The sequence below is a fragment of the Pomacea canaliculata genome, linkage group LG1 (assembly GCF_003073045.1).
Source record: "Pomacea canaliculata isolate SZHN2017 linkage group LG1, ASM307304v1, whole genome shotgun sequence".
Taxonomy (NCBI): domain Eukaryota; kingdom Metazoa; phylum Mollusca; class Gastropoda; order Architaenioglossa; family Ampullariidae; genus Pomacea; species Pomacea canaliculata.
In genome coordinates, this window is record NC_037590.1 from 951355 (window position 1) to 968457 (window position 17103).

Genomic DNA, 17103 nt, shown 5'->3' on the forward strand with positions numbered 1-17103 from the left:
CGTCTTTGTTTGTCTGACAGTTGCTGGCATCCATGGTGCACCGCTGGACTCGTACTGCGTCTGGAATTTTCCACCTGGCTTCTCTGAGGCAGGGTTGGTCCTCCCTCGTCAGTATATTTCTCTCGAGCACACATGTAGTGGACTGAGTGTCCTGAGTATATTGAGGCATACTAAGAAATGCCAGCGTTGCAAGGGACCCAGAGCCTCCCCCCGCCCGTACCACATTTCGTTCCTATGTCACGTGACAGGCCGACTACTTTTGCACACCACTCTTGCCCACCTTTATCTCACCTTCAGTTCGACCTCGCCCTCTTATTTTCCATGCTGAGAAAAGTAACTTCCCCAAACTGCAGAGAGCTGCTGAGAGTTGAGGTCATGACTGGGGGACATCAGCCAGTCTCGCCCTCCTAGGGCCGTGTGTGTGTGAAGTGGGGGAGAGACTTACAGGGTGGGGACAGGAGGTCACAAGAAGCACGACTGTCCCCTCATTAAACGTGACTTGCAGTGAAAGTCTCACAAACTGTGGCTGCACTCTGTAGGAGTCAGTCGACATGGACAGGCCACAGGAAATGGAACTCGTCGAGATCTCGTCCGACATGAGAGAGGTGAGGCCTGTGAGACGTGTTACACTCTTAGACACCAGCCTGAGTGGTTTGCGTTTGTTGTAGATATCAGTAGATACAGGCGAGATAAACCTCACTTGTACATCTCAGCTCCAAAACCCATCCGTTAATTAATTATTCTCTAGCAAAATCCGCGATGCACACCTGCGATTAACGAGCATCGCTAACAGTGTACTACGTCACCTTTACGGTGTACTACGTCACGTTGGTGCCCCATTCACAACACTGCCAGCAGTCAACACCAATCAGAGCGACAGTTCGGGTTATTCGAGGTCTGCATTTCTCGTGAGAAAGTAGGAGTGTTTGAGAACCACGAGAAATGCAGACTGTCAGCGTCTGAATAACCCTGACTGTCCCTCATTCTCTCTCTCTGATTGGTTGATTGCAGGCAATGTTGTGAATGGTGCACCAACGTGACGTAGTACACTGTTAGCGTGACGTATACACTGTTAGCGGCGCTCGTTGATCGCAGGTGCCAATCGTAGCGGATAATTAATGAACGGATGTGTTTAGGAGGCTGAAATGTACAGGTGATGTTTATATTACCTGTATCTACTGATCTCTGAAAGCTCAGGTGAGTCTGTCAGGGGCAGGAGTGAGACAATGTTTAGAGAGGGAGGATGTGTGCCGACACTAGAGAGGTAAGCATCACGTGACGTGTCACAACACTGGGGGGGTGACGGTCTGTGAGTTGTGAGAAGTATGTTGACATGTTTGTTGACTTTCCAGTCTGTAGCAGAGTGGAAACACTTGTCAGTCATGTTGAGTACTTTGACATTTAACGACAAAGAGAGAAACTTGACATTTCCTACCGACAATGTCACTGACATCATCAAGTGACATGAGTGACATTCAATCACAATATTAACAAGCGAGAGACAGAGAGAACCTCGTGTTTAAATCATTCAGTCCGCGACCTGAGTTGTCCTGATGAAGAAACGTTCTGCGGCGATTGCGTCCCTTGACTGCACCTGTACCTGTGTCCCAGCCTTTGATCTCCCACCGCCAGCACCGAGGGTGTGTGTGGGGGGAGGAGCTGAAGGTGTCGTCTGTCACACGTTTCTTGCTTTCCTCTCTTTTTTTCCGTATTTTGATTTACCTCTTCTAATGATGATGGTAATGATGATAAAAGTAATAACACTGATAAAATAGTGATAACATCACCCGCAAGGACAGCGATGATGACATGATGATGTCATATTAGAATTCATGGTCATATTTACAATTACAATTAGCTGCTAGATAATTCTTACAACTACAGCGGCCAATAGATTCAATTCTGTCTTATCCGCTGTACAGCGGTAGTGTATATATATATACACACACACATACACACATACACACACACATACACACAGAGGCGGTTATCAGGTGAAACAGTTTTATCCCTGACTCACATTCCGTTCTGTTTTTTCCACCTGGATAGTCAAATACTTACCTGGGCTCCAGATAATGACCCGCAAGGCTGCTGTACTTGTGTCTACTAACGAGTTGTGGCAGGTAACTGGACTGATGTGATGGAAGTGACAAGCACTCCTGTCACCTGTCGGTGGTCGCCTCTACAGGCGCAGCTGTGTTGTTGACTAGCTTATCTCTAATTATTCTAATTATTATTGCTGTAGGTCAGTGGCCTATCTCCAGCATAACTACGATAGCAGAGAGACGATGACTGTGTTAATTTAGCTGATGTCACGAGGTACACCAGGTGTTATCACAGTGGAGTCCATGGTGGCGCGTGTACAGGTGACTTGTCACCATGGAAGGTGTGTAATCTGTAATCACACTTGGAGCACACCTGGGCAGGTACAGCCTCATCAGTCGAGTATTGGGGCTCACATGACCAAGGCGCTTGCTGCGTGGACAGGTAGGTTTGCTTGTGAGGAAACAACTTTGTGATGTTGGAGGTCATTGACCGCTTGTCCCACCCCGGGTGTCTTACTTCTGTTATCTCCCTGGGCGCTGGTCTCTTTGCCTCCCGGCTTCGTAAAGGTGAGTCTTGGTGGTGTCCACCTGTCACTGTTGTCAGACTGGGTGTTAGTGTTGGTGCTGGTGGTGTCCACCTGTCACTGTTGTCGGACTGGGTGTTGGTGTTGGTGTTGGTGGTGTCCACCTGTCACTGTTGTCAGACTGGGTGTTGATGTTGGTGCTGGCGGTGTCCACCTGTCACTGTTGTCAGACTGGGTGTTGCTAGTCTACAGGTGAGTCCTGCTACAAGCGAAGTGTCCACGTGCTGTGCAGTGTGTGAGGTGTGTTGATGACTGTGTTTACTTGTGCTAACAGTAAACATCTTTTCAGCCTTGCTCTCTCCCAAGTGAGTTTTCTGTGGGGCTTGGGGTCTGGTGGCTGACTGGCGAATGTACGGTCAGGTCAACATACCGTTGTGATGTAGACTCGCTGGTGTCCTCTGGAGTGTCTTCTGTTCGACTTCATTCATCATCTTTATGACAGGAATTATTGTTTACATGATTCTCTTTCCTCGAATTATTTTTATAATTAGCATGCACACAAACTATCTCAACTCTCGTAAGAGTGAGAGATAGAAGGTACTTGTATTACAAAGAATGAACGTGCTTTGCAAAACTCGGCCTTGGTGAACTCAACGGTTGTGACCCCATCTCACCTTCTGCTAACGACTCACCTGAACGGTTTGTGTTGTTTTCACGTGTCAGTAGATGTAGGCGACATAAACATCACCTGTACATTTCGGCCTCCCAAAACCCATCCGTTAATTAATTATCCGCTACGATTGGCACCTGGGATCAACGAGGGCTGCTAGCAGTGTACTACGTCACACTAGCAGTGTATTACGTCACACTAACAGTGTACTACATCACACTAGCAGTGTATCACGTCACACTAACAGTGTACTACGTCACACTAGCAGTGTATTACGTCACACTAACAGTGTACTACGTCACACTAGCAGTGTACTACATCACACTAGCAGTGTACTACGTCACACTAGCAGTGTATTACGTCACACTAACAGTGTACTACATCACACTAGCAGTGTATCACGTCACACTAACAGTGTACTACGTCACACTAACATTGTACTACGTCACACTAGTGCACCATTCACAACATTGTCTACAGTCAACAGTCAGCACCAATGAGAGAGAGAGAGGAGAACGAGGGACAGTTAGGATTACTTGGACACTGTCTGCATTTGTCGTGTTTCTGAAAAACGGCTACTTCCTCAAGAGAAATGCAGACCTTCAACTTCCGAATAACCCGAACTGTCACTGTGATTGGTGTTGACTGCTGGCAATGTGACCAACGTGACGTAGTACACCGTAAAGGTGACGTAGTACACTGTGAGCGGTACTGGTTAATCGCAGGTGTGCATAGCGTACATTGCTAGAGAATAATTAATTAACGGATGGGTTTAGAGGCTGAGACGTACAGGTGAGGTTGATATCCCTGTATCTACCGACATCTACCAAACACGCAAACCGTTCTGATTGGTCTGTAGACATCCACACAGCCGCCATTGACAAACTGTAGAAACGTGAACTCCAGTAGAGGTTTGTCCACAAGGCGATGAACGACAACTCAGGTAAGACAGGTGAGAGACCTGACGGTCGGTGGTGCAGCACTGGATGTACATGTACATGCTCAACATGTCTGATGTATGATGTCACACTACAGTGTACTGTGTGTACAGTGCAACCTGTCTGGTGTATGATGTCACACCTACAGTGTACTGTGTGTACAGTGCAACCTGTCTGATGTATGATGTCACACCTACAGTGTACTGTGTGTACAGTGCAACATGTCTGATGTATGATGTCACACCTACAGTGTACTGTGTGTACAGTGCAACCTGTCTGATGTATGATGTCACACTACAGTGTACTGTGTGTACAGTGCAACCTGTCTGGTGTATGATGTCACACTACAGTGTACTGTGTGTACAGTGCAACCTGTCTGGTGTATGATGTCACACTACAGTGTACTGTGTGTACAGTGCAACATGTCTGCTGTACTGTGAAGGTGTACTATGTCACACCTACAGTGTACTGTGTGTACAGTGCAACATGTCTGATGTATGATGTCACACCTACAGTGTACTGTGTGTACAGTGCAACATGTCTGATGTATGATGTCACACTACAGTGTACTGTGTGTACAGTGCAACCTGTCTGATGTATGATGTCACACTACAGTGTACTGTGTGTACAGTGCAACATGTCTGCTGTACTGTGAAGGTGTACTATGTCACACCTACAGTGTACTGTGTGTTATGTCAAGTCCAACATGTCTGCTGTATTATATAAGTCAGTGTAGCCCTATCATCCAAAGTTAATGAGCTTACAGGCGGCAAAGACCTCAATGCAAAGGGCAGTGCGCTCGGTGAGTGTGAGGTGAGGACCGAGGGCCTGTGAGGACTGTAACCACGTGCCTGTCGCTGGAGCACACGGAGCCGGCGGTCGCTGATGTGCTTTGACGACTGTGGGATGTGACAGGTGACAGACCTGTCCTCTAGTGGGCCTTACACGTGGTGCTAGACTCTAGCTTCGGGTGCGGATTTCACTCAAGCACATCCCTTTACCTCCCTGTGTCCCCCTCGACACCGGGCGGCCTCGCCTCTAGCAGTTCTCTCTCTGTGTCGCAGCCTGTCGCCAACGACGTCGCCATAGTTGATGACGACATCATGATCAGTCAGGACGTCAGCAACAACAGCAGCGGTGAGCAGGCAGACAAGGAGGCGGCCATGTCCTTGCGCGTTCGGCAGAAGATCAAAGACACTTGTCGCGACTGCTTCTCGGTGAGGACGCTGAAACGAAGATTACCTATCTTACAGTGGCTGCCTAGGTACAGGTGAGTGTTACCTATCTTACAATAGTTGCCTTGGTACAGGTGAGTGCTACCCGATGTACGTGTTCTAGTGTGTCAGGTACGAGCAGTCGAGGGCTGTAAGGGTATACGATGGGTAAGTCATGGGAGGGGGGCATTCACCGTCTGCCCGAGCGACATCACCTGTCTTGTGTCGTGGGCGGACTGTCGCGGAACTTAGATTGTTTGCACCTGAAAAGAAGAATCGAATGTGAGAGTCAAAGGTGTAGATTGTAGAGGTTGCGGTGCTGCGTGCTGTTGACACCAGGCCGTCGTCTGAGCTCCGATGGCTTCACCAGCACCACGCACGTGACACTGTGACAGAGCAGGTGACACACGCCTTTGACACCTGCTTGACTTGGCACAAACCTCGCGGGAGGCTCACCTGGCGGCGGCTTACCTGCCCAACATGTTTGCCATTTGTGACAGTTTAGTCTCCTTCCTCCCCCAGTGCCCCTCCCCATCCAACATGCCCCCTCCTCACTCTCTCGCTCTTTGTGTATTTCTGTACGTGCGTGTTTGTGTACAAAGTCTGGCGCATGGTTACCGCCGAGAGGGTGTGCGTGTGCGTGAACGTGTGAGTAAGCGAGAGAGAGAGGAGAAACGAGCTCAATGCCTGCTTAATATTTCGTAGGCAAGACGACATCGCTTTTGTGGAAATCAAAAGAAAGACGTGTAACAGAGGGCGCTCCACACAGTCACGTGATTCTCCTTCCGCGACCACGTGTTTCACACCTGACGTCACTTCCTGACTCACCTGTCAATGTTGTCCGCAGACGAGGGAGGTCGGGAGGACGGGAGGACTGGGTAGAAGGGTTGGTGTGACTCGTTTTGAGGCGATGCCAGGAGTTAGTGATGTGATGTACCTCCCACTGTGAGGACCTGCCAGCAGGTAGACGACCGGCCAGACATACCGCCCACAGTCAATGCCATTACAACACAGATGGTCATCGTGACACTATGCACTCTCTTAACCTTTGACCACGTGACCTTGATGCCAATGCCATTCATTGTGACCTTTCTCCCTGTGACCTTAATGACATATCCCCACCGTACCACGAGTTGACCTTTGACACGTGCATCCCCAGACAGACACAAGCCACAGTTTGCACGGAGGGGACGAAACTACCTGCTGCACGTGGGTGTGGATGTCTGCAGGCCGGTCCGCCATTACACCAGCCAGACAGCCTCCCAAGGAACAAGCACTGAGGGGTGGGGATCGTCTGGTGTAGGGGGGGAGGACTGGAGCTTTACGCCGACCCAGCAGCTCAGGCTATACATGTATGGTATACAGATATATAGGTGACGAGGCAGCCACATGCAGGGAAAGAAGAGCGTGCCTGAGACGAGATCCGATCCCAGGGCATCCAGCTCTCACTGTACTGGCGATGTCGGGAGCACGTTAGTTAATGGAATCTTAGTTAATTTCTAAAGCATGCTAATTAATGTCTTAATCAATGTCTGGGAGCATGCTAATTAGTGTTTAATGTCTTGTAATTGTTGCAATTTTCGGAGGGGTGGAGGAAGAAGGCGGGTAGGCGTGGGTGTTCAATGCTTGTCTTTTGCCGGGAGTACGTGGGTATGTGTACACCCGGCTAGTGGAGCATCCAGGTGTGGGTGGGTGAGACTACCTGGCGAGGCTGAGTGAAGTGAGTGAAGGTGTTCACTGTCAAGATGTCATGACAGTGACAGTGATGTCGGGATGGTGACACTGACTGTCTTTTGAGTGCAGATGTCCCGACGTGCAGAGCGACCTCATCGCAGGCCTCACCGTGGGCCTCACCGTCATCCCCCAGGGGCTGGCCTACGCCGTGGTGGCCGGCCTCCCTCCCCAGGTGAGTTCCTTCCCAGAGTTCCGCGCGCCAGTAGGTGGCAGCAGCACATTCAGTGTAACACGTAGCTATGGCAGATGAGAATATTTAAAGAGAAAGTCAGCAGTACTTCCGGTCTTAATGTAGGCGTGGCCTGTGTTTACCCTGTGTATCCTGTCGTACTCCTGATCGCGGTGTAACATGTACCCGTACCCTGACGTACCCTGACGTACCCTGACTAACCCTGTCCTCATGTCGCGTGCAGTACGGTCTATACTCGGGCTTCATGGGCTGCTTTGTGTACATGTTCCTGGGCACCTCCAAGGACATCACCATCGGCCCCACGGCGATAATGTCGTTGATAACAGGCACCTACGCCCAGTCACCTGTAGACGACGACCCCACACTGGCCCTGGTGCTGACCCTCTTCTGTGGCCTCGTGCAGCTCGTCATGGGAATCCTACACCTAGGTCAGCTTGTCTTTGTCTTGTCACTGGTTATAGGGCACAGTGTGTAGTCTGTCACTGCTTATAGGGCACAGTATGCAGTTTTCCGATTCTCTTAATGTGATGATGTCAGTGTCAGTGTCGTGTCAGTGTCGTGTCAGTGTCAGTGTTGTGCCAGTGCCAGTGTCGTGTCAGTGTCGGTGTCGTGTCAGTGTCAGTGTCGGTGTCGTGTCAGTGCTGTGTCAGTGTCAGTGTCGTGTCAGTGTCGTGTCAGTGTCAGTGTGTCAGTGTCAGTGTCAGTGTCAGTGTCGTGTCAGTGTCAGTGTCGTGTCAGTGTCGTGTCAGTGTAGTGTCGTGTCAGTGTCAGTGTCAGTGTCAGTGTCAGTGTCAGTGTCGTGTCAGTGTCGTGTCAGTGTCAGTGTCGTGTCAGTGTCAGTGTCGTGTCAGTGTCGTGTCAGTGTCAGTGTCGTGTGTCGTGTCAGTGTCGTGTCAGTGTCGTGTCAGTGTCGTGTCAGTGTCGGTGTCGTGTCAGTGTCGTGTCAGTGTCAGTATCGTTTCAGTGTCGGTGTCAGTGTCAGTGTGACGGCAGGACTTGTGTGAGGAGGGGAGTCGATTGTCAGACATGAGATGACGTCACTGTAGTGCTGACAGTGACAGTACACAGATAAGTATGCTGACGTGTCACACACTACAGACATGTGTCACTGTGATCTGTGAAGGTATCCTGGTCAACTACATCTCTCACTCCGTCATCACGCCTTCACCTCTGCTGCCGCCATCACCATCGCGTTCGGCCAGGTCAAGGTAGGTCAAGTTCCCTTCTGTAAGGTCAAGGTCACTAATCTACTTTCGTGTCATGACACCAAGGTCGCCAGTTCTGTGTCTGTCTCGCTAAGGTCTCTGTCACTGAGTGGCTCATCAGGACAACACGACTTGTCTGTTACAGAGCGTGCTGGGACTGAAGGACGTCTCCGATGAGTTCCTCCAGATGGTCTACGACACCTTCTCCAAGATCCGCGAGACAAAGTAGGTGTCGTGTGATGACAGTCTACTACAGTGTGGTGATGACAGACTGACAGTAAAGAGGAACAGAAATAGACAGAAGATACAGACAGACTGAGCAAGGATGACAGGACAGACAATCAAAGGAAGGGGGACATCTAGCGCGTACACACACACACACACAAACAGACACACACAGACACACACACAGAGACACACGGACACACACACACAGACACACACAGACACACACACACACAGACACACACACAGAGACACACACAAACACACACATACACATACACACACACACAGACACACACACAGACACACACAGACACACGGACACAACTTGTGGAGAGAGCAGAAGACAGAATAAATACTAATAGGACAGACAGTAGAGCACACAGACTAATAGAGAGAGAGGGTGAAGGAGGAAATACGTGTACACCTACAGAGGGAGCATGCGCGCAGACAGAGGACAAAGACCAGGAGGGAGAGGGGAGGTCAGAGAGATGGCAGGAGTCAGTCAGACGAGGGACAACAAGTTACCAGAAGATAACTGTCATAAAGTTTGTCTGTTGTAGTCATAGCAACCGTCATGAATACCCTGGTGGATGTTTCAGGATCTGGGACATGGTTATGGGCCTTGTGTGTATGGTGGTTCTCTTCTTACTCAAGGTGAGTAGTACTCACGATGAACCACTCTCTGTACCTTAGTAGCTCACCGTTAGTCACGTGGTGTGCGACTGCAGGCCATGGGGTCACGTGGCCATGACGGTGCTGTCTGTCGTCTGACTGACAGTTTAGCAGGTGTGTCATCGTCACACTCACCTCCTGCTCTATGTTTGCAACAGAAACTCCGCGACATCAAGTGGGAGGACGACGATGACCACGACAGGACGGTCAAGGGTCACGTGCGCGCAGCGCGCAAGACTGTGTGGCTCGTTGCGACAGGTAGGATGATGGTTTGAGAATGATGATGGTGGTGATGATGGTTGAGGATGATGATGGTGGTGATGATGGTTGAGGATGATGATGATGATGATGATGATGATGATGATAATGATGATGATGATGATGCATAGGGATAGATGACGCTTGGGACTAGAAATGCAGTGATGGAGATGAATTAAAAAAAAAAGACGATTGTAACGATTCCAAGGGATCAGAACAGGGCTGGACACGACACTGGGGTCAAGCACGTGGGTCCTGCTCAGTTCTGCCCACCTGTAGACAACAACACAAACAATGCTTGACCTCTGGTACATGAGGTCACAGTCAGTGGCATTCACAGGTCGCGGCGACACTCGTCAGACGAGCGAGATGGACACCCTGGGAATGTTCCCCAGTCCTAGATGTCCCCAGTCCTAGATGTCCCCAGTCCCTCGCGAGTAAATACACTGGTCAGACAGAGGTGGAGAATGCTATATTGACCCTTTGAACCCGCCTTTCGGGCGTGACACTTGTGACAGGTAGACAGAGTTCACCTGGGGACAAGCTGACACAGTCAGCGCTTAGGTCGCCAAGTTAATGTATTGTTTGTTGTTGCTGGCAGAATGTTTGTTTACACCTGTATGTACACCTGCAGGGGCCAACGCCATCGTCGTGGTGGCTGCTGGTGGGGTGGCGGCCAGTTTGATGAGCTACAACATCAACGTCATCTCCATCACCGACGACATCACCCCAGGCATTCCCAGCTTTCAAGCCTCCGGTCTTCTCCAGTCCGCGTGCTAACCTCAGTACAAGTCAGGTGTTTGAGGTGAGTGGGTCAGGTGATTGTGAGGTGAGTACGTCAGGTGATTGAGGTGAGCACAGGTCAGGTGATTGAGGTGAGTACGTCAGGTGATTGAGGTGAGCACAGGTCAGGTGATTGAGGTGAGTACGCAGGTGATTGAGGTGAGCACAGGTCAGGTGATTGAGGTGAGTAGTCAGGGTTTTGAGGTTGAGTGGGTCAGGTGTTTGAGGTCAGGTGAGTGAGGTGAGCACAGGTCAGGTGATTGAGGTGAGTACGTCAGGTGATTGAGGTGAGCACAGGTCAGGTGATTGAGGTGAGTACGTCAGGTGTTTGAGATGAGTGGGTCAGGTGTTTGAGGTGAGTACGTCAGGTGAGTGAGGTGAGCACAGGTCAGGTGATTCAGGTGAGTACGTCAGGTGTTTGAGGTGAGTAAGCTGAGATTTTACAATTAGTCTAGTGACACCTGCCACTGACTGCCCTGAGGTGAGGTGTTGTTTACAACTGTATGTACAGTGCGTGCTGTGTGTACAGTATGTACAGATGTACAGATACGCTGACATCTGACACTCGCTGCTGTGGATGTTTTCAGAGAATCGGCACCGGCTTCATCATCGTGCCCGTCCTGGGGCTGGTAGAGGCCATCGCCATCGGCAAAGCCTTCGGTCAGTGAGTCTCACTCAGCCTCCGTGCTACACATCTACACACGTGTCTGTACTTAGCTAGGAGTGTAGTTGACACACACACACGCACAGACACGCACACACACACATACATATATACCTGTATTATTACACAATGAGGTGCATCCTTCCAGCAAGCACACGTTTGTGAATGTTAGGTTTGAGGCCACCTGTTCTCTCCTGTCTGACCTGTCGTCTGCCACCTCTCACTGTCTGTCTTCTTGTTTGATGGCAGCGCGGATAAACAACTACAAGATCGACCCCACACAGGAACTGATAGCTATAGGTGAGTAGATGTGATGTAGGTATGTGTAGTTGTGAGTGTGTATATATATAGTGTGTGTAGTGGTGAGTAGATGTGATGTGTGTATATATATAGTAGTGAGTAGATGTGATGTAGGTATGTGTAGTGGTGAGTGTATATATATATAGTGAGTGTATATATATGTATAGTTTGGACTGTATAGTAGTGAGTAGATGTGATGTAGGTATGTGTAGTGGTGAGTGTGTATATATATATATAGTGAGTGTATATATATATATAGTTTGTGTATAGTAGTGAGTAGATGTGATGTAGGTGTGTGTAGTGGTGAGTAGATGTGATGTTGGTATAGGAGTGAGTGTGTATATATATAGTAGTGAGTATATGTGATGTCTATATATAGTAGTGAGTGTATATATATAGTAGTGAGTATATGTGATGTCTATATATAGTAGTGAGAGTGTATATATATATAGCGTGTGTGTTACAGTCGTTGTACGTGTTCTCAGTCGTTACGGTGTTACAGTGTCTTGTGCTGCTAAGTGTGTGTTACAAACATTACACGTGTATTTCAAAGAGGTTGTGTGTGGTTGACACATGGTGCACTCCTTACGACTGACACGTGTGTGTTGTAGGGTACACGTGTGTTGTAGGGTACACATGTGTTAGAGTACACGTGTACTTGAAGACGTCTCACGTGTGTTTACAGGTGTGTCCAACATTGTCAGCTCGTTCGTATCGTCATACCCTGTCACGGGTAGCTTCTCACGGTGAGTAACTGAGACACTGTGTGTTGTGTCACGGGTGGAGACAAGATTTAGTAGCGAGTGTCACTGACAGATGTTGTAGTGAAAACTACATCGCCACTACGCTCCTGAGAACTAACCAGAAATAAACTAAACTAACATTGCCATGGCTGTCTGGCTGAGTGGAGAGAGATTGTAAACAGCACAGCATAAACTGTAAACAGCACAGAATAAACTGTAAACAACAGAGAATAATCCAGAAGATTACAGGGTAACAGCAATGACACAGACCTTGAGTTATTGCCCGCTTGGCTGTTAATTGTAATGATAGTTGTATTAGTTTCTCTCTCATTAAGCTTTACATCGGTGACACAACATGTTTCACTCTGCACATCGCAACCATCACAAGTTGTTTCTTTGACAGGACTGCCGTCAATTCCCAGAGTGGGGTTCGAACTCCTGCTGGAGGCTCTTCACAGGTGAGGGGCGATAACTGCTGCAAGTAACACACACGCACGCGCGCACGCACACGTGATCACACGCACGTACACACACACGTGATCACACGCACGCACACACATGTTGTCAACACTCACACGCTGCTATTCACCAATGTTGCTGTCGCCATGTCTGTCTTGCTGTCGTCCTGCTCAGTTTTTAACACTTCCTGCCTTCACTGTATGTGTCTTCATCACTAGACATCAGCTGTGATGTACCCGGGGTACATTACCTGGCGTTACTCCGTGTGTACAGGTGTGCTGATCCTACTGGCGCTGCAGTTCCTGATGCCCTACTGTCACTACATCCCCAAGGCGGCGCTGGCTGCAGTCATCATCATGGCTGTCCTCCCCATGTTTGACTACAGGATGTTCCTGTCGCTGTGGAGGACGAGCAGTAAGGCGGTCACGTGCTCTGTACCCGACACTTGCTGTAGTTTACTTGTAGTTATGTACCCGACACTTGCTGTAGTTTACTAGTAACCATGAGCATGTGGTGGCAGCCATGTACCCGACACTTGCTGTAGTTTACATGGAGCCATGGCCATGTGGTGACAGCCGACACTTGCTAAAGTTTACTTGTAGTCATGACGACAGCCATGTGTTTACACACCTGCACTTCATGGCGCTCGGCTCTTACAGCGACAACAACGCGAATTATCCACATCCATGACATCTCTGTGCGATAGACACTGCAGTAGACACTAGATAATAGACAACAGCTGAGGCTTACAGATGTTAATGCCAATAATATCGCCGCACCGTGTAGGATGGTCTGCCAGCGGAAGGAGGCCTCAGTCCTACAAATGTTGATGTCATCGTGCTGGTGGAGCAGTGGAGGTGAACTACAATCCTTTAGATGTTGATTGGATGTTGATGTGCATAGAACTGCAGCGCCCTCTTTCAGTGTTTATCGTTGTGCTTTTCTTTTTTTCAGAGTGGGACTTGTTCATTCACGTGGTCACCTTCATCTTGTCCTTCGTCATCGGGATTGAGGTCAGTGTATAGACAACAGCCCCCGCCCCCAGCAAGCTCTCCCTCCTTCCTTTGTTCCTTGTTGTTGACATGGCAACATGGCAACAACACGGCAACAACACGGCAACAACATGGCAACAACACGGCAAAAACACGGCAACAACATGGCAACAACACGGCAACAACACGGCAACAACATGGCAACAACACGGCAACAACACGGCAACAACACGGCAACAACATGGCAACAACACGGCAACAACACGACAACAACATGGCAACAACACGGCAACAACATGGCAACAACACGGCAACAACACAGGCACGAAGTGGGTAAAGAGTAAATAAACCGCTCAACGGACAGGGGAAATACTGGCACCTCAACCACCTCACCCACCCCACCTTACTGACGACCTGTGAACTGTGAACTATGAACCACAACCTGCTATGCACGCTCATCTCTCCTTTACCGTCGCGTTTTATCTGTAGCACGGTGAACATGCGTGTGACTGTGTGACTGCACGCCACGTTTGACGCTGAATGTCAACACACGTGTGAGTGTGTGTGTGAGTGTGAGTGTGTTTGTGAGTGTGTTTGTGAGTGTGTTTGTGTGTGGGTGTGTGTGTGACAAACTTATACATCAGTCCGTTAACTGTGTTGAATAATATTTACCCTACACCTACAGTTGCCTCCAAGCACTTTGTCAGTTATCTTCAAACTGTTCACGTCATCATTCAACATGGCTTCACGTGGAATTTATGGCTGTAGTGACTTGATCACAAGATAAAGTGTCATTGTGTCTTGGGTAATGTATGATGAGTACCTGAGTTCTGTTGCTGGGTTTCAGTACGGAATTCTGATAGGCATCGGGTTGTCGCTGCTGTTGTTGCTGTACCCCATGGCGCGGCCTAAGCTACAGGTGAGAAACACTGAGCTTTGTGAAGTCCTCTTCTTTACCTTCTGCCCTCCGTCTATCGCAGTCCCTGAGTAATCATACATATCAACAGTAATTAGAACTTAATTAGAACTCACGGTGCACGAGGTGACAGCAAGAATGTCTGGCAGCTGCTAAAGACCCTCATGAAGACAGGTCAACAAGCAGGTCAAGACAGGTCAAGACAGGTCAACAAGACAGGTCAACAAGACAGGTCAAGACAGGTCAACAAGACAGGTCGACAAGACTACACAGCAATGGCCGCCTTCTAACACCAAGCCTGACTGAAGTGAGCCTCTGGACTGAATATTGCGAGCACCTGTACAACCTCCACCTGACGACCGACGTCAACGACCTGACAGCGACACCGACTACCACCAGCGAGCCTGCAGTCGACCACAAGACCAGAGCTGCACGCAGTTCACCTCACCTGCACAATTCAAGTCTAATCAGCCACAGTCCTACAGTCTACCTGTCATCGTTCACAGGTGTCTCGGAGGCAGGGCGTGGTCATCGTGCAGCCTGACCAGGGCTTGTTCTTCCCGGCGGTGGAGTACGTGGAGGAGAAGGTGATGGAGGCGGCGCTGGAGGACGAGAAGCCCAAGTCTGTGGTTGTGGACATGCGCAGTGTGTACGGTGTGGACTACACGACGGTGCAGGTAGGTGTGCGGGGGTGGGGGAGGCAGGTGAGAGATGGGGACCGGCAGACACATTCACACACCTTCACTTTCTGGAAGCCAAGTCAGCTGCCGACTAACTCACGGCGTCGACAGACGTCACCACAGCTTCTCCTGTCTTCCTGCTGTCCTCAAGTCTTCCTCCTACTTCCTGTCCTCGTGTCTGTCTGGTGCTAATGTGTGTATGTGTGTGTGTGCGTGGATGTCCGCACTAGTGAGTGTGTCTATACTTCTCTGTGTGTGTGTCTGTACTAGTGTGTGTGTATGTCCGTGCTAGTGTGTGAGCCTTTCTGTCCGTGTGCCTGTGTGCATGACGGTGTGACTGTAGCTGTAGACGGAAGCCCCGATGTCGGAGTGTGTTTAAGGTCACGTGATGTCCCTGTGCAGAGCATCAAGTCCCTCCTGGCGGAAGCAGCGCGGCGTGATGTGACCCTTGTCTTCTGTAACATGAGAGTGAGTTCTGCTTCCTGTGACCTTGATGACTGTTAATGGCCTTGACACTGACTTTCCTTCTAGTGACCCTGACCTGAATATCTGTTACCGTGCCCTTTGTGACCTCAACAGTGGACTGGCAGGTGAGGACGTCACGTGACTGAGTACCCTCAACACACCTGACTTGTCTGACAGTCTTACAGAAAATACCAGGAATTATTGTGTTTATTATAATCAACTAGAGCACATTGCAATTATCGCAATTACTGTGTCATTATCCACATACTGACCCACACACCATTCACTGGCGATCATTATTTAAACTGCTGGTATCTGTGCTGTGATTGGCTGTAGACAGACAGTACAATCTACATGTCATGACACATTGTGTCACATGTGTCAGTGCCCACACTGTGTTGCAGTCCCGGGTGGTCAAGTACCTGCTGAAGGCCGACATCGCTGACCTCAAGATGTACAACAGCTTGTCCCAGGCTCTGCAGCAGTTAACCCTTCAGGGTCAGTTCCTCTCTTTTTCTGTTTGCAGAGTAGGGGCCCAGCCCTTGACCTGTCAAGTTGTTGTTGACATGTGTAGGTACAGACGACCAGCTATTTATAGCAGGTAGTGACGTACACCATACAGACAGGTGGTGAGCGTCCATCACTGTGACGCTCCTCATGTTCGCCACCCTAGTGTGTGTCACTGTCCCACTGCTCATGCCACTCATCTAGACAGGTGTCTGCAGGTGTAAAATCATGGCGTGGTTTATTTTATCATCAAAGTGACATCAGTTCGTCTTCAAGCTCGTCGTGGTTTGTTTTTTCAGAGGATGCGGAGACAGCAGAGCCACTCCACGCAAACGAGGCGAAGTACGTTGCTGTCGCACGTGAGGACGTCGGTGGAGGTGTCATGGAGTCCATGTGTCATGGTGTCATGGAGTCCACACCTCCTCACCTGAGCCGTGAAGCAGCTCAATAACCCGTTGACCTCCCCAGTCCGCCGCCATGTTGTGCACCTGTCCTCGGACCTGCAGAACCTTCTCGAGGTCGTGGAGGTCTTCACGGTGTTGTGACCGACTGTGGTGGCGTCACGGGTCTTGGTGTTGATCAGTCATCTTCATCAACACGACTCAGTGCACCCATCGTGAACTCACGGTCTTGGGGGCTTAGGGTGGGGCATGGAGAGGACCAGCACGTGCTAAGGATGACACTCGCAAGGCATCATGGGAGCGCAGACAGTAGGGGTCAGCCACAGGGCGTCTGCTGGACGCTGACGACGTGTGTCACGTGACCTCTGATGAACAGTGAGCCATGCACGTTAATGCGAAAGCACTAAGGTCAAAGGTGACGAACATGTGTTCACTGGTCTTCGGACAACTCGGGAAAATCCGTTGCTGGCGTGTTGACCACCACCAGCAGCAGCACCACAACATTTTGTAGAAAA

The 17103-nt window shown here is 49.7% G+C and overlaps 1 protein-coding gene across 1 annotated transcript; it reads left to right on the plus strand.

Annotated features, from left to right (window-relative positions):
* Window positions 1-428: 428 nt before the first annotated feature.
* On the plus strand, window positions 429-17031 carry LOC112576396 (sodium-independent sulfate anion transporter-like). Its single transcript, XM_025258766.1, is given in 22 exon segments — window positions 429-605; window positions 5242-5447; window positions 7195-7297; window positions 7539-7743; window positions 8439-8471; window positions 8474-8523; window positions 8666-8745; window positions 9348-9402; window positions 9579-9678; window positions 10313-10422; window positions 10424-10483; window positions 11049-11121; window positions 11375-11425; window positions 12111-12171; window positions 12572-12626; window positions 12846-13041; window positions 13582-13640; window positions 14467-14538; window positions 15042-15212; window positions 15618-15683; window positions 16085-16178; window positions 16487-17031. Coding segments are annotated over 22 exon segments (2106 nt in total). The 5' UTR covers window positions 429-551; the 3' UTR covers window positions 16639-17031.
* The last annotated feature ends 72 nt before the right edge of the window (window positions 17032-17103 follow it).